Here is a 25,527-nt window from a genome sequence, read left to right as displayed (position 1 = left end):
CAAGCTCTAATTTTCAGTCCCGGCTTTTCTCTTTTCATCATTTTATCTTTTATCTCTCTTCTGTTTCTCCCTCTCTGTGTGGCTCTCTTTCTCTGAGGGAATTACATAAGTCTCGCTGTGTGTGTGTGGGCAGCGTTGCATTTTATGTAAGGCGGACCTGGAAATGGCTAGCGAAACACAAGGGTCTTGCTCTCTGTTTTTTTCCCTCTCCCTCTCTCTACTTGCCTCGTAGCTTTGTGTGGTTGTGTGTGTGGTTGGGTCATCGGACTGTGGATCTGCGTGGTGGTTGGCTCCAGATACACAATAGGGTGACTCTGCAGGCCTACTCAGACTCACACTCATAGCTTTTTTTTTGTAAAGCACACCTTGACATAAAAAATATTTGACTCCTAATATGAAGGTGATGGTGATTGTTGACTCGTAGTGCTCATATGAAGTGTGTCTGTTTTGAAGTGAAGAACGTCTGAAGTGTCTTTGAGAGATGAAACAGCCGTACTTTGTTTTATTTATGTGGTTTTGACAGTTTGCTAAGCCTTGCCCTCCTTAGCTACGGTTGGTACGTGGGTCAGACTTTTCATATGACACAAATGCATTTTATAGAATTATTGGTGACAATTTCTCAAACAATTTCACACAGAAGAAAACAAAAGCAGGCTAATCATTTTCATCATAGATTTTGTCGGCTGAAATGTTGTTGCTAGCGTATTTTATCAACTGTAGCTAACTCTAGAGTAAGCAAAGGCTAAAGCAAAATTATGAGTTGGTTAAAAGCTAATCTTTATAGCTGTCTACCGTGAATCAAAAATGATCCATAGCTTAATTCTGAGATTATTCTGTAAATAGTTCTCTGACAAATAATTAATATAGCAACTTATGATCAACCCATATCAATTTCAGGTTTAAACAGCAACTTCTGGTTAGGTCTCACCCACTTATGGTTTACCAAAATGCCACATAGGCGCAGACGCTTCCAGTCACCTCTCCGTCAGCTGCGCTAAATCTGTGCTAAATCTGTGCTAAATTTAGGCTCTTACGTCTATTTTGCAAGTGTTGGTGGCGCCTTTTATGGTTGGCATTGAATGGTGGTGGTGTGTGGGTATGTGTCACTCATCAGGATGAGGACATCAACTCTCCATCTGCCGACTTCTAGCAAGCTAGCGGCTAGTTAGCCAGGTCAAGGTGTTCAAATGTAAACATCAGTAAATGCCGAGGAAAGGTGGAGAAGAAATGGGCACCAGCTAAACTAGCATTATACTACTCATTGTACAGGCGTTGGATCATAAACTGGATGACCCCAAGTTAATCAGGAACTGTAATATCCTTTGATTCAGGCTTTGGTTGGGTCCTGGACAGCGCTGTTCGACTAGGTTCTGTTGTGGATCACTGCTATTCTGGTTGCAAAGCTGAGTTGTTGTCCATGTTTGGGTGGAGCAACCGTCTGGCTGTCGATGTCGGGATGTGTGGAAACTTTAATCATCTCCCTGCTGCTCAAACTTGGACTACAAATTAACTAAGAACACTTAAGAACACTTCCAATACTGAAATCTTGTCCTGCTGCCCACAGATTCTGCGTATGAATGCAGATTTACAATTTCACTGTCATAAATTGTTTTAGCAGCAGCTGCAGAAGATGTGTTCTCGCCCTGTATCAGACAGAAATGTCTGCTATCAAGTGAGTTACACTTTGTTTCCATCTTAAGTTTGACACCGCATCCGCTGTAACTAAAATTTTGTGGCAGAAGAGGATTTGATTTTTTCCCGACCAGTCACTAGAGACCAATGGATCTGCCTAAATCCAATGTCATTATAAGTCCAGACTGATGCATAGCCACACCAACATATCTGTTTAGCTATGGTTTTAACAGTAGAGTGGAGCAAAGTAAAAACAAACTACGATGTCAGGCGATACTGAGAAGACATGTGGATATAGAAAAGCCTCAATAGCAGCATCTGTCTTGTCTATAGTGCTCTCCATTTTTGTTATCACCCTTAATTGCTTCTGACGCACCGCTGGACAACGGCAGTAGTCCTTCCCCCCACTTCCCCAGCCCTCACCCCCACAACGCTTATCTGTAGTTTTTATATTTTAACTTAGAAACAGCTGTTTAATGTCACAATGCCAGATGAATTGGTCAACTCAAACTTCGTGGACATTGCATCACCAGAAGGCCGGGATGTCCTTTTCACAAAACATTAGGATTAGGACATTAGGGCCTCAGTGTCATGTCCCCCAAAGAGGACAGATACGAATTCCTGAACATGAAAAGTACTGTATTAGAAATAAAAAAGTAGAATTTAATTTATTCTGACATAATCCTGGAATGATTTGGTTGCCTATTACTCAGAAAATAGACTTGGACAAGCAACACAGCGAACAGATTGATGCTTTACAGTATGCTCCACTCTTACAAGACGAAGTAAGTTTGGCTGAAGTTCCTGGAGCGTAAACTTTCTCAAACTAAATAAAGAGCAGGACAGAGCTGCTACCCTTCCTCTAAACTCATATAGTAGCATGGCTTGGCTCCTACACAGTGGATGTGTCAGACCTGACCAGGTATTTTTGTAACCTCACCTGTTACACGTGCAAAATAATGTAGATAGCCGATAACGTGCTCCTTTCCTTTGGACGAAATGCAAGGTTACTACTAGCCCTGGTTCATGCTTTTCACGTATTCGCACAGAGGTAACCATCAGTTTCTCCGAAAAATAATTGTGTTTGAAAGTCTTGTATTTTTGGTTTTAAGCTTTCTGCGTGTGGAGAAATCCAAAGTTTAACATGCCTGCTCTTTGTAGTCAGGATTGCTAAACTATGATCAAACAATTGCTCTTTTGGGGTTGAGCAAACTTCCAATTTTTCTCATTTTTAATCAGAATTGAAAAGTTCTTTGAGAGTTTCCTGTAATGCTTTACAGCTGTCAGAACAAAGCGGTGGTTATTATATAACAGCGACCCCCCTCCTTTGATTGAACACTGCTGTACTTGATTCCTAACCCCTCTAACGCTATTTACCGTTAGCTGCTAATAGTCCTGCGGAGTGCAGATTGGCGCGCGGATAACTGGTTTCCTCCGAGAGGAGGGGAGAGTTATGTAATAAGTGGCAGGAGGTGATGAAAAATGTGAAAAATTCAAATGTGTTATTGAATGAAAACAATATTCTTAATGCTTGCTCTAATACAGCCAAGGCAGGCTGCTGCATCTGATTTGGGAGCAGCACAGTCAATGCTTAGGGAGTGAACTTTGGTGCTGTGATGTGAGGGAGGAAGACACTAAGAAAATTCTGATTATTAATGGCATCACTTTTACATTTATGTCGGTTTTTTTTGGAAATAATAAATAAAAAAAAAAGCTTCCTAGAAATAAAACACCTCTGCACTCCGGAAAACCTGTCACCTTTTTAGGATAGTGTGTGTGTGTGCGTGCATGTGTCTGTGTGTGTTGGTGCACATGCATCTCCAACTTGTCAGAGAAAGGGTGTTTCACTGAGTGGGAATGCCTGGTAGGATGTGTAGGCCCAGGTTGCTATGGCAACCATCTGCTGGTACGCTTACAAGCGTTCGCCGGCAGCCCACACAGTGTGACATCCAGCAGCAAGCCAATCTGAGCGAGAGAGAGAGAGAGTAAATCTGTGATTGAATGTTAACACTAAAGGGCCAAAAATACGGAAAACACACACAGTTCAAACTGAATGATTGAAGCACATGTAAAGGTGCATTTTATCCAGAAGGTTCGAGTTCAAACACATCGACCCTGCAGAAATATGTTGAGTTTCCTGCTGTTATAGTGGAGACAGAAGGAGGAGAGGTGTATGGCATGCTGAAGCTCACAACACTTTGATCATAGATTGAACAGAAGGATGGAAAGCTGCTGTAATATGTTGAGGAACTTTAACTGAAGTTTGGATACGTTTGAGTCAGTTAACACCACTTTGAGTCAGCAGGTTAAAGTTGCCCACCCTCAGGGGTTAAGGTGGGCGTTATTAATGGGTTATCAATCTGTGATGTAGTGCTGAGCAGTAAGTGACCGTCTCTGCCTGGTGTAATGTTAAATTGGAAATGTGCTGAGCGCAGTTGATTGTTCTTCCTTTACCAAAATTATACCATCCTGTTCATTCAATACTGACACTTTAATGTCTTCAACAGAGAGTTCCACATGCAGCCATCTTTGCTGCTTTTGAAAATGTCTCACAATGCTCCTCTGTGTGGTCTTTGTCTCAAACACGCCTCACATTAGATAATCGGCTGTGAATGGCACGTCAGATCTCAAGTTGCTGGAAATCTGACCAAAGCGGTGGGGATTCCCGACAATCTCCTGGACTGAAAAACAAAGCCAATATGAAAGTGCCAAGAATATGCAGCTCCTTAAAGGCCACTAGAGATTGTCTCTTAACATGAATCAATCCCCACAGACCCCTGAATGCTGAGTAGACGTGTTTACAGCCTAGTACAAAAAACAGTTTTTGCCTCTTTTGCAAATTTTCCCATTAATGACAACTGTACTCGCTCCTTCCCAACACCACCCTCTTGTCCAAATATGGTCACTTCTGGCTCCAAAAACCCAAGATGGCGACAGCTAAAATGTCAAACTCGAGGCTTAGAACGCGAGTCCACAAACCAAAGGATGACTTCACAGTGGCTACATCCATTAACTTTATACAGTCTATGGAGCAAACCAGAGCAAATAAAACATGAGCTTGCAGATGTGACAGATTCCCAGGCAAATAGATGCCAACCATTGACAAATCACCCTGGGTTTGAATTTATATGGGAGCCTTTGTTGCTTTTCCCTCTCTTATTCATTTCCTGTTGTCTCTCCAGCTGTAGCTGTCCAATAAAAGCATAAAACATTCTATAAAAAAGGGGTAATATGCCATAACATAAAAACAAAAATTAAATGTGACATTTTTACTTAGCAATCTGAATCTGACATGAATCAGATTTGTGGTAATGCAGTCACAGTCTGATTGGATTTCATGAGCCTGTAAGGCAACATGGGGAGAGAGGGGGGTTTAACACGCAGCAGAGGTCCCCTGGCTGGGATTCAAACTGGGGATGTTGCTTATTACACTGAATGTGTCTCAACAATTAAGCTACTGGGGCACCCCTTTGCCTCATCTTCTTACAACAGTTTTTCAAATATGTATATTAAACAACAGTGTAGCGTCCATTTTATTTGATTACCTGTCCGGCCATCTTTGAAAAAATACCTGGGGCCGAACAGCAAAACTTGATCCAAGTAATGAATCTGAATTGATCTCAGTAGTAAATGCTTGCAGAGTGAACGTTAGGGCTGCAACTAACAATTATTTTCATTGTCAACTAATCTGTCGATTATTTCTTTGATTAGTCGACTAATCATTTTATCGAAAAATGTGTTACAATGTTGAAAAATGTCAGTCTGTCTCTCCCAAACCCTCTCCCAGGCCAAGGGGTTTCACCGTCATGGGAGAGTGTGTAAAGCTGCCAATATTTGAATGTAAGAAGCTGCATTAAGAGTATTTTGGGGTTCTTTTATAGTACTTTTCTATGAAAAATGACTCAGATTAGTCAACTAATCGTGGCAGCCCTAGTGAACGTGTGTGTGTACAAGCAGCTACATATGTTTATACTCACCTTTACACACACAGCTTTTTACTCTGTTTTGCGTAGGTTTCACTTTCACTTAAGGGGTCAAGGTCAGACCACAACTCTTAAGGAAGGTCTGGGCAAACTGCAACAACATACTAAATATCATGTATTTTATTCATTGCATCCTAAAGTCAACTCACGGACAAAAGGATACAAAGAGGAAATCTGCTCAAGCTTATCCTCCAAACTTATTTTTCTGGAAAAGGATGTTTAAACAGACACAGAAAAAGAAGAAAGGCTCATGTAATTGTTGTTGAATAATAACTTCTTACCTGTGTTTCAGATGCAGGAGGTGGGCAGCACCCAGCGAGGCTCTCAGCGGGTCTTCAGCGTCCTAGATCGTCTGCTGATCACACATCCCGTGTGGCTGCAGCTGTCGCTCAACCAAGACTCCGCCCTCTATATTCTGCTCAGAGAGCCTGTCGGGGTATGGACTAGTCGAGTCTTTTAATCTTATGACTGTATCAGTTAAAAGAATACGTTTTCGGACTCACTGATAGATTTAAAGGTTCACGCTTGGCACATAGGAAAGGTTCAGCTTGTTCACTCTGCTGTCCTCACAGCTAGATGCCACTAAATCCTCCATACTGCTCTTTTAAGATTTAAGACTTATGCAACATTTGAATTAGCTTTAATTTCTGCAAAGGTGAAAGCACATTTTTGTTCATCTTAACTGAAGACATTAAAAAAGAATAACATAGCATTTTGGAAAATATGAATATTTGCTTTAAAACCTGTGAAAACCTTTGACAAAGACAGCAATTTGTTCACATTTGTGTTCAACAGCTACAGCTCCTCTGAGGTTTTGACGACATACACGGTATTTATGGGATGTAGTTACTGAATACTAAAAATAATGTCCAATGTTTTATCCTGCTGTTATTTTGTGCTTTACATTGCCTTTTGCACCATCTGTGCCTCCTCCAGAAAAACCTGTGAACATATTCCTCTGCTGTATTTGTGTGTGTGTGTGTGTGTGTGTGTGTGTGTGTGTGTGTGTTTGTGTGTGTGTGTGTTGGTTGTTGTTGCTTACAGACCTTTCTGGTGCGTAAATGCAGCTCCAGCCAGAGGAAGGTGCTGTGTTTGAGAGTGACAGCGGACAAAAGTGCCTCCTCTGTCAAGGAGTGCTTCATCTGTGAGGAGGACTCCAGTGAGTAAAAAAACAAGCGTGTGTCGTCCACCTGCGATACACATAACTCTACATTTCTCTGCTCAATGTTTGTGCTGCAGTGCAGTTCACTTATTGTGTGAAGTGGTGTGGGACAGAGTGGATGGGTTCTCCAAAATATTCGCAGCTGCCATGTTTTCTGTTAGATTTGAACAAGCGTCCCACAGCTGCCAGTCAAACTCTGTTTTCTTCTGTAACCAGCATTCGCCTTGGAGAGCTCAGCACTCACCTTTCCTGACCTGTGTCGACTGGTGGCCTTCTACTGTATCAGCAGGTGATGTTTTATTTTCACTGAAACACAGTGTGGCCAAAAGTATGTGGACAGATTGTTTCTCGTGGTTTCACCCATAGATTAAATGACAGGAAATCTTAATGTTCCAGTGCACAATAATATATAAGACAATAGTGTGCTTTCAGCTTTGTGGCAACAGTTTAGAGGGGGCCTTTTCCTCTTAAAACATGACAGTGCCCCCGTGCATGAAGTGAGGTTCATAAAGAAATTGTTTTCCCAGCTTGGTCTGGAAGAATTGGCCCGCTCGAGCCCCATCAGACAGTTTTGAGATGAACTGGAACACCCAACTGAGAGCCAGACCTGACTGTATGGTGGCTGAGATATTTGGAACTAATTGCCTATCCAAAAAGCTTTGCAAATAAAAAGAAACACAAGTGCATTTATGGATAACACTAATGCAAAAAGCCACAACACATATGCAAAAAGCCACAACACAACATGTGCAACATGTCATAAGACAAATGCAAGAAGTCACCACGGAAATGCAGACAGCTCCAAAACAAATATAAGAACCCACAATACAAATGCAAAAAGCTAAAACAGGAGTGAGCATCAATGGATGTTGGCAACGACATGGGCTGACTATTTGCAGACTTGTATTGCATTAATATCAGCGTTTCCCCTACCATTATATTGGGGGGGGCACCCCCCACCCCCCTTGAAGGTCAAGTTTATTTAATTTAATTTAATTTTCTATATAGCACCAGATCACAACAGAAGTCATTCAAGGTTACCTTTCCTATAGAACAGGTATATACCTTAACATATGCCTTATGTTATTTATCTTATTTACACCACGGCATGTAATTTCTGTCTCTACATGGTCGCACATTTACCTTCTCTGCTCTCTGTATCGCGCACCATGGAGTTTCGCCCCGATGCGCACACACACACACACAGACACAAGTGAGCGCACTAGAGCACGGCTCGCATTTTCCTGACTGAATCTGACCCGAGTCCGAGACAGTTATAACCAAGCTTGACCCGAGCCCTACGCAGTTACTTGACATAGTTATGGACAGTGTGTAAATGACCATCAACGCACAGTCAAACACGGCACTACACACACTCAATTGGTGTGGAGCTTGTGTTGCGTTCAGTTGTTGTCGCGTAAATAACAAATTCCACTTGAATAGGCCATAGCACATCACAACAGCATGTCAAGTGGGCCGAACCTGAGCAAAATTTTTGATTTGTTATCCAACCCCCCCCCATAGTGAAATATAAAGGCTTTTTATTTATTTTGTGTCACTTGCCAGAAGTAAAACAGTTGTGCATTGTCTTTAGTTTATGCAAACCTATTATAGTCTTCTCTATGGTAATCAAAGACCCATTGTCATAAATATGAAAATATTAAGACACTGAACAACATAACTTCCATCCATCCATTTTCATAACCGCTTATCCTCTTGAGGGTCACGTCGAGGCTGGAGCCTATCCCAGCTGACGCTGGGCAAGAGGCAGGGTACACCCTGGACAGGTCACCAGGCTATCACAGGGCTGACACATAGAGACAGACAACCATTCACACTCACATTCACACCTACGGACAATTTAGAGTCACCAGTTGACCTGCATGTCTTTGGACTGTGGGAGGAAGCCGGAGTACCTGGAGAAAACCCACGCTGACACAGGGAGAACATGCAAACCCTGCACAGAAAGGCTCCCTCCTGTGAGGCGACAGTGCTAACCACTACACCGCCGCCCCAACATAACTTATTTGTAACAATCATATAGCGATAGTATTCATAATTTGCCAGCAAATAACATTCTCTCCTGCATGTAAGCCCTACAGTAAAAGTGGCCTTTTGCATTTGTGTTGTGGCTGTTTCACTGAATGGGAGCCAACCCCTGCAGCCAGGTGCCAAAACCTTCCCAGGAGGGTGGAGATGTGAAACAATCCCGTACTGGTGTCCACTTACTTTGGCCATGCAGTGTACCTGATGTCATTCAGCCAAGACCCTCTGGAAGTCTCATGGCGTCACACATACTCAGGGTTTTATTTAATGTCTTCTGCAGGGATGTGTTGCCTTTCCCGCTGCAGCTGCCAGAGGCCATCGCTGTAGCCACAACACACAGGCAGCTGGAGGCCATCTCACACATGGGACAAGGTACAGTGATTGAAGACGTCTCATCGAGCTAAACTTACTAAGTACTTTGTCACTTGCCCTTAAATTACAGGATGCCAGAGTGCATAAAAAGCCACCAAAATAGAGCTTGTTTATGAAAAAACAGTGCAGGGGAGGATCCCCTAACAGAGGTCCGTAAATATTTTTATGTTTGTTTATCCACTGGACCCTGGTCTCCTATGGCCCCCGGGTAAAGCAAGTTGAGTGTCCCTGTTGTAGACTCTTAGACCTGTTTACTCATTTCCCTTTGCCTACTGTAGCAGCCATTTAACCATGTTCCTAGGTCACCTATGCCTGCTTCACACTACCCAACTTTAGCCCCGATTTTCCACTTGTCAACTGTATTTTGGAGCTTCCCGACAAAAGCCCTAGATCAGAAGCAAATCAACATTGGCTCAGCACTCTCAAATCTTTTGTTATTAGTTTCATAACTCAACTGGAAAGCTGCTTTGTCTCTTTCTGACTTTGATATTTTGTAGTAAGCATCCCCTGATCCTGGGTTGTGGCTTGACCCGTGCATCACGTGACATATTCATCTGGGATTCCTGTGTGACCCCCTGTTGCTCGTGGGTCATGTAGTGTGAAAACCACAGCAACTTTAGGACTTCCGATAACAACGCAGCAAGTTGTGTAATGTGAACTTTAGTCTGCAAAGTATGTTACTTTTTACACATGCTGTACTGAACTTACCACTTAACAAAAAGAGCATATCAGCAACTATTAAAGTTATATACACTCATTGTGTAAAAACTGTCAAACTGCAGTTAGCCTTGCGCCTTGCAGCACTGGACACTGTGAGGATACAGAGAAGTCCCTCTGCAGTGGCTTAGCAACGTATTGCAAATGTGTGAAAGTAAAGGACTAAGGAACTGAAGTAGTGACTGCCAGCTTGCATCTATTTTAAAGTGGTAACATGTACTGATGCAGCGCAGCAGCAGAGAGCGAGGTGTGACTTCAAGATGGCTAAAAATGACACAGTATGTGTCACTGACTGCAGCTCAGAGATAAAGGACTCTTTCTCACCAGGGCTCTGCAAAATCTGTCTCCTCTAGTCAGCTCGCAGTAGATAAACTTACACTGTACTGTACATGTTTTATTGCTTTTGTTTGATTACTGTTTTTTGTAAAATGACAAAATATAATCTCCTCTAGTTTTTAAGCAAGAAACTGAAAAATAAAGTTTCTGTGTTTCGCATTTTAACACATGGAATATGCACAATTCCTGCAAACAAATGAGGCTGGTTGATATTTCTGCAGTTATTGAATGTCTAATTGAAAAATGTTGGTATCCAAACTCGCCTCTTGTTTCTGGACTAGACTTCTGGAGCGCACCGACTGCTTCAGAGATACAAAACGGACCTGTGGACCTGGCTGCATCTACCAGCCAGGGTCAGACGTCAGCAGCCCAGGATCGATGTACCCTGCTGACCCGCAGTAGGCCAGGCAAACTCTGCTTCATTAACCCGCTCTTCCTACAGCTGGAGGTTAGCAAGGTTAGTAGCAAAGGTTGGAGGAGTCCACTGTTAGTGATTTTTTTCCGTCATTTCACCTTAATTTAAACTTCTCATGGTTTATAAAGTGCAAATCTTTGTAGATAACTCAGTTCAGGTTTGTTAAGGTCCTGAAAACTTCACTTTTTTAAAGTTAAGTCCATCACAACGGCTCTAAATCCATCCCCCTGTTTGGCCACTAATATAACTACTGTTCACCTTGCACTTCACTTTACCCTTTGAAAAATAGAGTTGTTAGATGAAGGACTGATTCCACTGTTTCTTCTCCGCAGCAGCCACAACTCATTAACCACAGTGCCTCTAATAAACGGCACCGCTTCAAGCGCAGCATGCGGCTCCGACTCTCAGAGTCCTCCATGAATCTGTCCCTGGAGGGGGTCGGCTCCTACTCGCCTCCCACATCACTGGAGCTGCCTGGCGGGTCAGAGAGGCTGCAGAAGACCGGCGCCAACCCGCAGAGAAGAGTTCACCCCGGGGCAGGGGTCCTGAGGAGGACCCCTGCTGTGTCACCGGGCTCTGCAGATGAGGAGGACATGATGTCCGTCTATGTGCCACAAGTAAAGCACCTTTATTTGTCTTTCAGACCTCGCCTTCATTTACATGAGGGACTTTTAATATCAGGAAGTCTAGGCAATCATCTTATAGTCATATGAATGTTTTTTTAATGATGCTAACAATCATGAGTGTTTCAAATTAAAGGGACAGTTCACTCCAAAATCAAAATACATATTTGTCCTCTTACCTGTGGAGCTGTTTATCAATTTAGTTTGTTTTGGTTTGAGTTGCTGAGTGTTGGAGATATCAGCAGCACCACACACCAAAAGAGTCTAGATTGATAAACATCTCCACAGGTAAGAGGAGAAATTTGGGGGTGAACTGTCCCTGTAAGCATGCTGTCTTAATGTGTAAACTGATCTGGTACTTCAGGCTGTTCATTCTAAGACTGAGAAATTACCCCCTCACTTCATCTCAGTTATCATGCTGTAAAATTATCACTTCTGTCCCGGTCAAGACATCTGCAAAGGCAGAGGAGCCTCCACAGCCCCAGCAGTCCGCCCCAGCAGAGGAGCCAGGCATTGAGGTGGCAGTTCTAGCCCTGGAGCGCCGCCCGGCTCCGTCCCTGGCCGAGCTGGACAGCAGCAGCTCCTTCAGCAGCATGGACGAGGACAATGACTCGGATTCAGAACAAGAAAGCATGGGTCAAGCTCAATTTCGCGCCTACGATCGCCCGCCGCTGGTGCGCTCTCGAGGCCGTGGCGGGCTGCACCGCATGAGTGAGGCCTTTGTGTGTTTCTTTGCTCCGGACAAGCGGCTGACGCGACTGGTGGAGGAGCTGTCCAGGGACAGGCGCTCCACCTTTGGGGGAATGGTTCAGGACTTCCTCCTGGCACAGCGAGAGGTGCTCAAACCCCTGGCTTCCTCTACTTCGTCCTCCTCGTCACGCGTGACCTCCGTGCAGCTCCTGCAGGGTCTGCGTCTCTTTCTGTCCCAGGCAAAGTGCTGCCTGCTGGATAGCGGAGAGCTGGAGCCTCCCATTGAAACCCTGGTGCCAGAGAACGAGAAAGGTAAACAAACACAAAGTTGCCCACATTAATGCTTACATCAAAGTAAAACACATTATATTTGATTCACAGCACAAACCATCTCTCTTAAACCCTGACTCATGACTTTGAAATTGCTTTTGGTCTCCCAGTAGTGCATAATCCTTGAAGTTTTGCAAGGGAACAGGCACACTCATATTCCACTTTGTTGCATGAATTAAAGGTATACTATGCAGAAATTGTCGGTTATTGTTTGTAAACAGTATTGCCAGCAAAGGTGAAAAAAAAAAGCCAACCCCTGATTCAGTCGGCGTGGCATTTCGCCTCACTATTTTCAAGTTTCTTCTGCGCTGTGTAGGATTTTTGTAGCTTCCTCTTAGATGCCTCCTGCTTACAGTCTGGCACCTGGTTGCTACCTTTTTGTAGCCTGACCATGTTCTGACCTAACCTGTGCGCTGTGCCCAGCAACTTCCCAGACACAGCAAAATAAGAAGAAGAAAATAAATTACAGGCAGAAGGCAGAGTGTCTACAGATAACCATATTGTCACTCCATTCTAGTCTCCCACAGTCCTATTTCCACGGCGCTGTGACAGTGCTAGAGAAAGGTCAGGAGCCACACATAATCATTCTGTTACAGAGGAAAACCCACTCTGTGTTGTTTGTATTTCTTTAAACCAATCACAGTTGTCTTAGGCAGCACTAAGCCCAGGATGCAGCAACGGTGCCCTTGCAAAATAGTGTCTTCCTTTGATGGAACATTTGCACGTGGGTAGAAGAGCACTGTCTCAAAAATGGCCCCGCAAAAGAAAACACCACAAAAAACAGTAGCAGATTGTGTTGCCTGTATGAGTCAACTTAAACTGATAGAAAGGACAAACATAATTGCATTATCTGTGCACTAGAGGGGAAGCCTGCCTATAATTTAGCTCTGGAGGAACTCACTGGACCCGTTAAAACGATAGAAGTAGGGAGAGAGAATGCTGGTCAAAATAGCCAGGTTTATAGCCACAGTCTATATCACAGAGAGTCAGACTACTCACTTCCTGTGGGTCATAAATGAAGACTTAGAGGGGTTGCTTTTGTATAAACGTTTGCTTATTCTTTGTCAGAAATTGTTGCATTTTGAACAATGAACGCAACATCGTGTCTATCATGTTTACACACTGACTCCAAAACTTTCGTTCGACATAAGTTTATTGAACAAGGTCAATTTTCTGTTTTTGCGCATCCGTCAAAAGCTTGTAGAGAGTTGTTTGACCAAGAAGCAGTGAAGAAAATGTGGCGTAACTGCCGGACTCATACATCTGCAACAAGAGAGAGGACTTCCAACAGGTCAGATAATAATATTCAGGTGGATGAAGGTAGCGAAGAGATGGATGAAGTAGAAGATGAAGACGGCACGCAGACAGTGTGGAGACAGAGAGGGAGGACAGCCCAGCCTCTTCAGGCTGCCACGTTGCCAAATGCAAGACGCAGGCAGAGAGTGGCGACAGCCAGGGAGGTACCTCCTGTGGAGAGAAGCAAAGGAGCAAATGCTGCTTCTGTTGTATGGTTTCTCAACAAATAGAATATTAAAATGCGTCAGAGTCACTGTGTAAGGTTTCTGTGCGTATTTTAATTTAAAAAGACACATGTAAAAAATACGAACTTGAGTCTTGAGTTGAGAAGAGAAGGTAACACTTGTGCCTCAACCATAGACCACACAACCTGATTGGTTCATCCAACTTCCTGTCACGAGGTGGGTTCAAGATGAAACAACAGAACTAAACTGGAACTAAACAAAGAACAGCCATACGAACATCTCTGAACCACACGTGATGCATTTTCACTTGTAGACGGAGAAGCATGACCAAGCTTTTAACATTATTGCAGCCATTAGTTTCAATTTATTAATCTCTTATAAAGTACACCCTATTATCAAGTGTTTCCATTTAAAGTGAAAAAAACATAATCCAGAATTAATTTTATTTTATGTCAGAAAAACTCAAAAATCACTGAGTGAAATGTTAAATTGATTTTCGCTGACTATGCTGGATTACGTTTTGAGCTCAGTCGTCTCAACCTTGTGAATTTCATATGCGTGATTAGTTTTATCACATCAAAACGTGAAGACGGTGAGTGCAGCAGGGGACTGGAGGAGGGAGAGAAATGTGGAGAAAGAAGAAAAAAAAAAAACGGTACTATTAGAAAACACTGATTCAATAGAGCACAGTGCCAGAGGACGCAGGTCTGTGGAAACAGACAGCCTTTTCTCATAAATGGTGGGCTGCCCAGGCTCCAGTGAAAGGCACTGTCAACACAAAGTAGTTTGCGTGGGGGGGTAGAGCCTCATTCACTAGAGCTCATATTGTCTCTGGTATTTAGAAAACAGCATTAGGAAAGCCCTGCCCGACGCGCCCGCATTCACATCCATCGCATTCAAAGTGTGATTCTTGTGGTTATTGTAAAGACATCGCAGGGTGCTGCTTTGGAAGGATTCTAGTCAGATCTTTTGACACAGTCCTGTGCGTAGGTTTTTTCCTTTTTTTGGACTCCTTTGTGTGCGGCCGAGTGTGTGTGTGTGTGTGTGTGTTCGCAGGTGCGCTTGTGTGTAAATGTGTGATGATGGATGGTTGCCTGGCAGTGCAGAGGCTTCAGGGGAGAGCGGTCGGCCGCTGCCTTCCTTCCTCCCATCCTTCCTTCCTGCGCTCTGATTCTGATTTATCTCGCATTGCGTCGGTGGGAGGCATTTGCATTTTTTTTTCTCCCCCTCGTTTATCATAAAAAGATATCACAGTCCCACGCTCACTTGAAGAGCAGCACGATTCAGAGGAAGGTGGGAGGGAGGGATAGAAATAGGCAGGATACTTTGAAAGTGTAATCAGTTACAGGACTATGAGTAATAGCTAGAAAAAATCAGAACCAGGCAGTAACTAACAGGGCTGTAATCACATTACATGTAATCTGTTACTCTCTAGAGCTGGTAAAAGAGAAAGGGATGCTGGGAGGGGGGAGGAGAGTGAGGTAGAGAAACAGAGCACGGAGGGCGTGGATGATTAATCACAAGGGGGAATGATATAGTAAGGTAGATGGGGAGAGATGTTAGGGGATTATACAAGAGGGAAACATAGAGGATGGAGAGGAGGATGTTGATGATGAGTGGAAAACAGTGAGCGCTGGAGAATTGTTACCCACTTAGTCAGGACTGCCCACTGACTGCAGGAGAATCACTTTGTGTGTGTGTGTGTGTGTGTGTGTCCACATGTGAGAGCATGCATGTGTAACATGTCCATGGGCTTGTGTATTACATCTCCCTGTTGTCAGGCCAAAAATAAAACTGGATCTGCACAACGTTAGCTTTTCAGGTGCTAAGAGAAATAGCCTTGTTTGAGCTTGATGACAGTATTACTGTATGAGAGGTTGTAAAGGAGTAGGTTAACATTTTGGGAAATACTCAGATATCTGTGTGTTAAGAGCCAGGATGAGGGTAGCCTAGCTTAGCATACAAAGTCAAGTATAAGTTAACGATAAGTTAAAAAGTTTAAGCACCTCTACAAACTTGGATCCATCGGCTACCTTCTGACAACGGTAAGCCTCTGGGGATGGGGGCCAGTATTTCACGCTGATGCAATGTAGTTAGCTGATATCCTCGAGCCAAGACTTGTAATCCATGCGCCGGTCGTTTCAGCTAATCTCTATAAGCAAGTTTCTGCATATGAATACAGATATTTTAAAAACATTGTTGCTCAGTACTGCTTGGTAGGGGTGTGCCATATCATCTCGTTCATGATAACACCAGTATAATTTTTAACATCATATGAAAAATTCATCATCATGATACTCACTATATTTGGACTTGTTGACATATGACGTCATACTGTTACCCACAGCAGCAACAAGCATGGCTGAAAGCTAAATTATTACAGACTCCGCAGTGGTACCAAAAAGAGGAGCAGCTTCAGTAGTGTGGAATAAACTATGGTGTCCTGAATGTCTTATGAACAGCCCCGGACTTCTCAGAGTCTTTTAGTGACTTACTGCTCAGTGGGAACTCAGTGGCTTCTCTGGCAGCAGCACAGCGTCTCTCCCTCTCCTCTCTCACTGCGCACACATTGGAATCGGTGTCGTCAAGTGATTTTGTCATAAACCTTTGGTTATGTAAACCTACGTGATGCTCACAGCTCCACAAAAAACTCCATATATGTGAATGTGTGATAGTTGTGGTATCATAACAGCCTGTCACAGATTACAGCGTGATGATTAGAGGAGAAATGGCAGAGCATAAAGGTCCAGGTGGAAAAAAAACAACTCAATCATTTAGGATTTTACTGAAAGAAGGAAATCATCTGTTGATTTTATGTGTTTAAATGTGTAATTTGTGGTAGATTTTATTTTGTTGAACTATTAATATTGTATACAGAATCTGAATCTCACTCTGAGTTACTGTTGTTGTTCACAAACTAAAGTTTTTTAAGTTTTACTGAATGTTTGAAGGTGAACTTATCACTTATTTTGTTGCAATTCTGTTTTCGTAAATGAATAATACTTTTTTTTTTTTTTACTAATTTGTCATCAAGAATATTGTTATCAGCCTACAAACAGAAACCAGAACATTTCAGATACCAAAATCTTGTCCCATCGCCTACTGATTGTGTATACAAGTATCTATTCATGGAGTCTAGTACCTCTAAAGAGGTAGGAGACGCAGATCAGAAATGACTCATCTCCAAACAGGAAGCTGATTTATTTCTGATGAGACAAAGAAAAGGACCATTGTTAGCAGCAAAATTTCCTCTGGGAGGGTTTTACTTTATTACCTTATCTTAAGGCCATGAGTGTTTCTCAAAGTCAAGGAAGGATCCTTAAATGGCTGAATTATAAGGATGCTACGTCATCAAATCCCGCCTAAGGACTGTTCTAATGTCAATGATCCTTCAAAGTTTACTGAGGGCTGAGTCACACAGCACAGGGAGGGGAAGAGACAGGGAGTTAATCAGGGCCTAACAGCTCATTTTTGCCCCGGGGCTCCCAGCATGTGGGTAAATATATGAGCCTGTGGGCCTGTCTATGGTGAAGAGTCCTGTAGGATTTCCATACTTACACTACAGCTTTCTTGACTTTACACAAGGAGGACAAAAACATGAACGCCTGTGCAGTCTGATGCAATCCAATACAGCAGCATGGCAATAAATTCTACCTTTTGGGAAAGTTAGAACGGTTACATGTCAGGTCTGTGTCAGAAAGTGCTTTATTCAACTTTTTGAGGCCACAACTTTTTATGGTTTCATTGTGCGGTTTGAGTTTATTTGTATTTCTTATTGTTGTCTTGAGAAACTTAGATGACCAGTTCACATTTTAGCTGCCTGTTCAGAGTATCTAGCTCCTGGGATTGACAAACCCCATGTTGTTAAAGTCATAATGACAAGATATGAGCTGTGGCAGGATCATACAAAATATTACCAGGGTTTATTGCTTGGAATTTTTATGTTAAGCACACTGGTATGAAGTTTTCCACGGAGTAAAAGTGCTTATTTGAATTTTGTTCTTCCTGTATGGATAATAGGATTCGTGTCAGAGGTGGTAGTCGTCACATGAGTCAATGGTAAAAACAATTTAATCACGTATGCATTCAGTAAGAAAATCAAAAGTCATAAGTCCCCTGCACGGACATTTTCTTCAAGTGGAGGAGCAACTCCATTTTCATTGTTGACTCTTTATTCACCTTAATGATTCAGCTGTAACAGCATCATACCTTTCTGGGCCTCTTGCCAGAGCCTCTAGATATGCAAACGCCTCTCTCTACCTGCAAATGACTGAATCAATGAACAAGCAATTCTGTCCACAGAAAAATAGCCTCACAGTACAAAATGATTCATCCAAATAATTAACCCGTCCCTCTGTCCTCAGACCTGGCGCTGGAGCGGGCCATGTTCTCCTGTGTGCTCAGGCCTCTGAGGTCCCACCTTGACAAAGCTCTGGTGGCGTCACACAATCAGGACGGCAGCAGCCAGCGCCTCACCCAGAACATGAACCGTCTGAAGGGGGATGCCGCCATGGAGCGGCTCGGCGTGCGGACGGGAGTGCCTGACAGTCGCGAGGTGGAGAGGGTGAAGCAGAAGCTGATCCTGATGCAGAGGACACACTCGCCCATCGACAAGGTGCTGCTGCTGCTGCAAGTGTGCAAGTGTGTCCACAAGGCCATGGGGTCCTTACATGGTGAGGCCATATACATTGTTTATTTGATTTTAGAGCCTCCACAAAACAGCTTTATTAGTGACTTAGTGACTTCACCCCCCAAATGACCATTTGTACATCAGTTATTCACCCAGTGTTACGCTGAATTCGTAAAGCAAGCTTTGTTTTTCTTGCATGCCTCCACAGTGAACGAAGAATCCAAAAATTGTTGATGAATTGAAGTCATAGGGGTCCAGGTTAAAGAAAGGCAAAACTATATCAAAACATCTGTTTCCAAACTCTCACACAACTCATGCAGTATAATCCAAGTCTCGTATGTTCAATACTTTTCAAACAGACAATCTTTTCCAAAAGGGAACTGAGTTAAAAGTGAAGCTTACGTATGCTCTCTTCAAACTCAGACTCCATTGACAAAAATAGTAATTTTGCCTCCTGTGTTCAGTGTTTTAAAGGTTAGTTCAGATTCCCCAAAGTCACACAATAGCACAAACAAACTGATCGAGGGAATGACAGACCAGCAGCTCCCGTTTCAGAGAGGTAAAATTAGTGTTTCTATGCCTCCAAGCCGGCGATAGCTGTGGCCAGAGGTATCACAATGTCTGCCCCATTCTTGTGACTGTGATATTTCTAGAAAGCCTTAAAGGGGTTTCTTCAAATTTACCACAAATGTCCACTTGGACTCACTAATGAACCGATTAGATTTTGGTGGTCAAAGGTTAAGATTACTGTGACTTTGCAACTGTCTTATTCTCATGAAAGCAATATCTAAAGAAGACCTGGAGGGAGTTTCCTCAAATTTGGCGCAAGCGTCCACTTGGACTCAAGAATGAACTGATTAGATTTTGGTGGTCAAAGGTCAATGTCACTGTGACCATACATCCGTCTCATTCTTAAGACGGCCTTGAGGGAGTTTCCTCAAATTTGGTACAAGCGTCCACTTGGACTCAAGAATGAGCATGACTAGAGTCTGGTGATCAAAGGTCAATGTCACTGTGACCTCACAAAACATGTTTTCGCCCTAATTCAAGAATTCTTATGTTAATTTTGACAACAGTGATGATAATTTATGTCCAAATGGTCAAAGGTCAACTTCACTGTGACATCATAATATTATACGTAAAACACTTTTCTGGATATTACTCAGTGTTTGGCAGTAACGCGGTACAGTAATAATATTACTTTTTCCAGTAACGAGTAGTGCAACCAATTACAGTAATATTATTACAATAACTCCAAAACCAAAGAACTCGTTACGCTGTTACTTTTGTTATCACATCAATACTGACTTGAAATACAACAATCACATCAGCTGACTCGTTTTCGTAATCGTCATGTTGTGCACGCTCTTCAAAAAGCAGCAAGCTAGTTGGAAACACCTTAGCGCCTGGAAACTGTCACTGCAGGTAGTCGGACTAAAACTCTTTCCACTGCAAAAACACGTCCCCAAACCTACGCTCTGAAACACCTTGGCTACTACGACCGACAACACAACAACATGAAGCTCCAGGAAATACACCCCACCAAAGGTGAGCCCTCCTCGGCCACGGAGGTCGGCTGTAGCCCTACACTGGCTAAACACCCCAAACTGGATTTTACTTATGGACAGCTGCAGCAACAAAGAAGTGATGAAGCTTGTGGTTAGATATGTGATGATGAAATGTTGCTCCATGAGTGACTGTCCGTCTTTCGGGCAGAGCCTTGGGAAAATACCGGTCACAGGCAACTGCAATCCCCCAGGTAAAATAGAAGCTATGCATTAGCTACACTTAACAGAAATTACCTTGAGTGTCCTCCTTATATCTATGCAGCTTTTATGGATCTTCTGTGCTGCTGTGGGGAAGATGTGTGTGAAGCATCCACGTTTTCACAAACATGGATGTAAACTGTAAGTGCAACTTGAGCTGATTATGGGCGTCACCCTACGTTAATCCAACCAGATTTTCCCATGATCTCCCTAAGCCAGTCATGTTGCTGTTGAGTTTTTAAAAAATGTTCTCCTCTCTGCTGCTGTCAGTTGTCCATGTAGGTCAAACAGATGTGGCCCTCCTCCAGCCCATCCACCTCCAGTCTTCAGCTCATCACTGCCCAGTCCTGCTCCTCATTCCATCATCCTCATCCTTCAGTCATCCCTCTCTTCACCTCCATCACTAGTGTCTAGACTCCATCGGGGGAATTTTCCTAAATGAACCACACCTTCTCCACCCCCTAAATATTCACGTCCCAATGGGGTCTAATCGCCAAAGAATTCTTCACATTCCTCATGTTGTGCATTTTGTCACTCAAAAATTACTCATCAATTCATCAATAATTTTCTCCCTATTCTTTGTACACCATGGAGGCATGCATGGAAAAACAAAGCAACACAAGGTATGTAATCGATAAAGAAGTGGTCGTTTGGAGGGTGAAATGTTCCTTTAAAACTGCTCTGATTTTAAGTTGTGAGAAGATCAGGTGAAATATTCCATTTGCTGTGACGTTTTTAAACGCACTGTATTCGCTGCTTGAAAGCCTCCTTGTAAAAGGAGTGAAGGTCAACAATCTTTGCAAAGGCGTGTAGGTGTCTTGTCACTTTGAAAAGCTGCACACTTCAGACGTGCTGTGTCAGTGTGAGCTGTAGCACGACCTGTCTGCTTTTCAGCACAACCCGCTGGAAATGAATGCGTCGTCATGTCAGTGCAGTCAAATATTTGAATCAGTACAGAACTGATTTTATATTTTTTCTAAGATGATATGTGCAAAGTCTAATTAGGTGGATAACTGCACAAGGTTTTCTTTTTTCTCCCTACATTGCTATAAAACCTAAAAACATAAATTCAAATTGTGAAAGATGCTAGCTCACCCTTATGCTGTTATGCTGTTATTTTCTTTCCAGGACAGGAAGTGAGCTGGGATGACTTCCTGCCGTCGTTGTCTTACGTGATCGTTGAGTGTAACAGGCCTCACATCCTGATAGAGGTGGAGTACATGATGGAGCTGCTGGAGCCCTCCTGGCTTGGAGGAGAGGGTACGGCCTGAACTCTAAATGCCACCTGTAGCCCTGTAGTGTCTGCTGTTCAGGAGCTGTGCTTTACATTTGTTAAACTAATAACAGATTGTGTTGTCTGTATGTGGAAAAGAAAGGATTAGAACGCAGCAATGATTTAACTTGTATTTGTGCCAAGCAAACAGCAGACTTTCATAAATATGTGGCTAATAGGATATACCCCCCTCCTTGAGCAGACTTGAGTTACATGACTTGAACTTGAGTCAGACCTTGAGTTTGAAGACTTTGATCTCAGCCTGATAACCTGAAAGAAAATGTTAAATTAAGCAAAAAATGCATTAAGACTTGGTCTGAAACTTAAACCCAGTGTGTAGGACTTTGCAAGCTGTTTGATCAAAAAGCATGTCATTACAGATATTTATCCACTTGTTTTTTACTCAAAAGTTACTATACTACCGGTAACTTGGCTGCAGCTCAACATTACTTTCATTATCAGTAAATCTGACGATTGTTTTCTCAAGTCATGGATCAGTCATTTGGTAAGAGTCATAAAGAGTTACAAAGGCCCACAAATTTCACAAAAATCAAGTTGACATGTATTGTATATGTGCTTGTTTTATCGAAACTACAGCCCAAACCCCACACATAAATTAATATATATAAAATATACCATCATAGAAGACTAAGAAAACCAGCAAATATTCACATTTGGGTCACTTTTCCCTCATAAAACTGTCTTCATTTATTATCTAAATTTGGGATGCACAGATATATTGGCCAAATATTGGTATCGGACTAGTGTTGTCACAATACCAAAATCTTTGTTTCGGTACCCATACCAATATGAATTTCAATACTTTTTGATACTCTTGGGTACTTTTCCTAAGGAAAAGTCCTTTTGGATACAAACCTTTAGAACAATAAATAGTAGGGGTGTAACGGTACCAAAAAATCATGGTTCGTTAAGTACCTCGGTACGGGCGTCACGGTTTGGTAACTCAAATGTTCCACCACGTTTGTGTTGTCTCGTGTTGTCTCCCTTTGCGAGGCAGACTTTCTTCATGTCTTTTTTCACGTGCGCAAGCTGCGAATGTTGATACAGGTGTTGTCATACACACCACGTGCGAATATCTGTGCTCCAATAGGAACAAGAAAGGCATTTGTGTGCATAAATGAGTAAAATAAATTAACTAAATTAATGAATTGAATCAATTTCAAAGTATCGGTATTTTCCAAATGCAGTATAGTACCGTTTGGAATACTCTAGTACCGCGGTACTATTTTAGTACCGGTATACCGTGCAACACTATATCGGACGATATTTGCCTTGTTGACTGACAGTGGCCTATTGGCAAATAAGATGACATTCGCGGATGGCAGAGACCGATGAGTGTCTGTTGTGTCACATCAATCTTGTGCAGGCTAAAAAGCAGGGCTCAAAACTAACAGCATCCTGTTGTCCCCAGGGGTGTATTTGCATTTCCTAGGATAGCAAGGGAATGACCCACCTTACTCTGCCTTGCTCTGTCTCTAATTGGCTTACCCTGACATCCTTACCCCAACCCTAACCGGTCTCACTCCACTTGCTTAAACATAACCAATGCAACCAATGAAGGCAACATGTACTAGCTATTCACAAGGAGAGTAATATTGATAATAATAACAATAATAAACTTTATTTATGCAGCACAAAGTGTTTTACAATAAGGGCAGTGTAAGCATTGAGTGCTTCACATGAAAATAGACAAGATGAATGAAAAACAGAATTTATTCATAGAACTGTAGAACTATAAATCATAAAATCAAGTAAGATTTTAAAAGAGTTGCAGCAGTGTGATGCGTAAATAGTAAAAGCATAAAGAAAGAGTTTCAGACCTGTATCAGGAAAGTCAGAGCTAGTTAAAGTCTAAAAATGAACAGATTCGTTTTTAGCTTTCCTTTTAAAAATATTTAGCGAGCAGCTTTCCTGATATCTATAGGTAGTGTGATCCATAGCTTTGGGGCGTAATTGACAAAGGCTGAATCCCTGATTTTCTTCCGACTGTTGCTGGGAACCTCCAGTAAACCAGCAGCAGATGATTGCAGTGTCCCTGGAGGCAAATTAACAAGGGAGTTAGCAATATGGCTCAGTCCCAGCCCATGTAGGGCTTTGTGTACAAGCAGGACCTTAAAGTAGGGCAGGTCATGTCTTCGCTCTCCTAGGAAACACAAATTTAAAACATAAAAAACATGTTTTGGATGAAATGAGATTTTCAGTGCCGTCAGGATGAAAAGATGCAGTAAACTCCCTGTTGTTTCCCTGATAGTGTTGACATAGGCAGGAGGAGAGCTAGTTAATGTTAGCGGTTAGCAGCTGGTGGCCGCAACTGACAGCTGACTGAGGTTGCATTGAGTTACATTATGATGTGAAAGAAGATTTTTTTTAAAAGGTTGTTTCATAATTATATATAATTAAATTTGTGCTCATTCAAAGGTCATGTCATGAAGGACTGGACGACTTTAAAACAGTTCAGTTCAGATTTTTCTATGATGAAGATTTCTTTGTTTCACTGGCACTAAAGGGGATAAACAACAAAAAACCCACCATCAGTTATCGTCCAAATAGTTATTTTACACATTGGTATCGGCCCAGATTTTCACAATCGGTACACTCCTAATCTAAATCATGATTAATTTTCTGTCCATCAACAATTCAATTCACTATTTCATTCAAGCTCTATTTGTTTATCACTTGTGACTAATTAGATTTTGGTCATTACGTATCTTAGTATTAATAACTAGGTTTTTTAGTATAACATATATTAGTTGCGGTTACTTTTAATGCTAGTGGTGGTGACTGGTGCCTGCTCATTAATCACTTTGTCCTGCTCCAGATTTTACTCACTATTTTGCTGCTATTTATAGTCACAAGCTTTTTTTCTTTTGGTTCCAGGTGGCTACTACTTGACCAGCGTGTATGCCAGCCTGTGTCTGATCCAGAGCCTGGACAGGGAGCAGCCACGCTCAGGCTGCCTGACAACAGAGGCCCAGGAGGCTCTGAAGGAGTGGAGCTGCAGACGGAGCCGAGAGGCACAGAGACAAAAGGAGAGCATGCAGAACCAGGTACGTACAGCGGAGGATCTCAGTCTTTTGTCAGCCAAGGACCCTCAATAAGACAGAGTATGTACCAGGGACCCCTCATGTGTGTCCCTTGAGCCTAAATTTTGCATTTCTACAGTCTTCTGAAGTGTTTCAGTCTTGTGCCAATGTGGATTCTGATTATTAGAAACTATTTTAGATTTAAATCAGTTAATCTTTTCATGGACCCTCTGGCCCAGTGCCACGGACCCCACTTTGACTATCACTGATGTACAGTACCAGATGTTTTGATTGTAGTCGTACACCACAGAGTCAGTAGTAGTAGTGTTACAGTGTGTGTGTGGGTTTGCACAGTACTCTACTTTGAGCTGTCACACATAGCTGCCCTGTGTGAAGTGCTGATTGATGTGCAGAGTGTAGGAACTCCTCTTTATTATGCAGTGAAACAATTCTGTTAGATATTCTCCACTGTACCATGTGAACAACACGACCGCAAAATTACATTTGAGAAATATGTGATGCTGGAAGCGTTGAGTGATGCAGAGCTCCCTAAAACATAGGCTGGAACCTAAATTGGGTTTCAGGTGGCTCAACAAACCCTAAGGTCTCAGTCAGAGCTGAAAGTGGATATCAGCTTGTTGTGTTAACTCAGGCTTTCTGCTTCAGGGTCTGTGCGCGTGTTCTCATAAAACGAAAACAATGATTGATCCGTGCCGCCTACTTCCGCCTTTGAAGAGTGTAAAAAATAATCAGAGTAAAGAGCAGCACTGTTGCTTCAATCAAGACAAGAGAGGAATGCAGGCAGAAAATTACGTATCGTGTGAGTTCACCAGTTGATAATTTATTTTACTACTTCATTTATTTCTAACGTGACACCTGCATATTCCACAGCTCATAAACTTTAATCTTGATGCAGCAGGTTTAAACATTATAAAAAGGGGACTGGAGGGTGTGCTCCAATTATCAGGGAGAAGTTTATTCGAGGGAGCTGGAAAGGAGGCTCCGACTGATTGTCGAACCTTGAATT

At 42.5% G+C, this 25,527-nt stretch overlaps 1 protein-coding gene across 2 annotated transcripts in view; it reads left to right on the top strand.

Annotated features, from left to right (window-relative positions):
- The window catches only part of rin1b (Ras and Rab interactor 1b), a 55,042-nt gene that overhangs the window by 23,639 nt on the left and 5,876 nt on the right, over positions 1 to 25,527 (top strand). Inside the window, exons 2-11 of one of the 2 annotated variants that reach the window (XM_033651783.2) lie at positions 5,908 to 6,051; positions 6,660 to 6,774; positions 6,994 to 7,066; positions 9,104 to 9,195; positions 10,530 to 10,705; positions 10,999 to 11,280; positions 11,736 to 12,288; positions 18,152 to 18,460; positions 21,312 to 21,443; positions 24,355 to 24,524. In XM_033651783.2, the coding sequence (XP_033507674.2) occupies positions 5,908 to 6,051; positions 6,660 to 6,774; positions 6,994 to 7,066; positions 9,104 to 9,195; positions 10,530 to 10,705; positions 10,999 to 11,280; positions 11,736 to 12,288; positions 18,152 to 18,460; positions 21,312 to 21,443; positions 24,355 to 24,524 (2,046 nt within the window). Of the gene's footprint in view, positions 1 to 5,907; positions 6,052 to 6,659; positions 6,775 to 6,993; positions 7,067 to 9,103; positions 9,196 to 10,529; positions 10,706 to 10,995; positions 11,281 to 11,735; positions 12,289 to 18,151; positions 18,461 to 21,311; positions 21,444 to 24,354; positions 24,525 to 25,527 lie in introns of both variants that reach the window. The other variant, XM_033651782.2, reaches the window with a different exon arrangement.

This window comes from Epinephelus lanceolatus, chromosome 22 (assembly GCF_041903045.1).
Source record: "Epinephelus lanceolatus isolate andai-2023 chromosome 22, ASM4190304v1, whole genome shotgun sequence".
Taxonomy (NCBI): domain Eukaryota; kingdom Metazoa; phylum Chordata; class Actinopteri; order Perciformes; family Serranidae; genus Epinephelus; species Epinephelus lanceolatus.
This window is presented reverse-complemented; position numbering and strand designations above follow the sequence as displayed.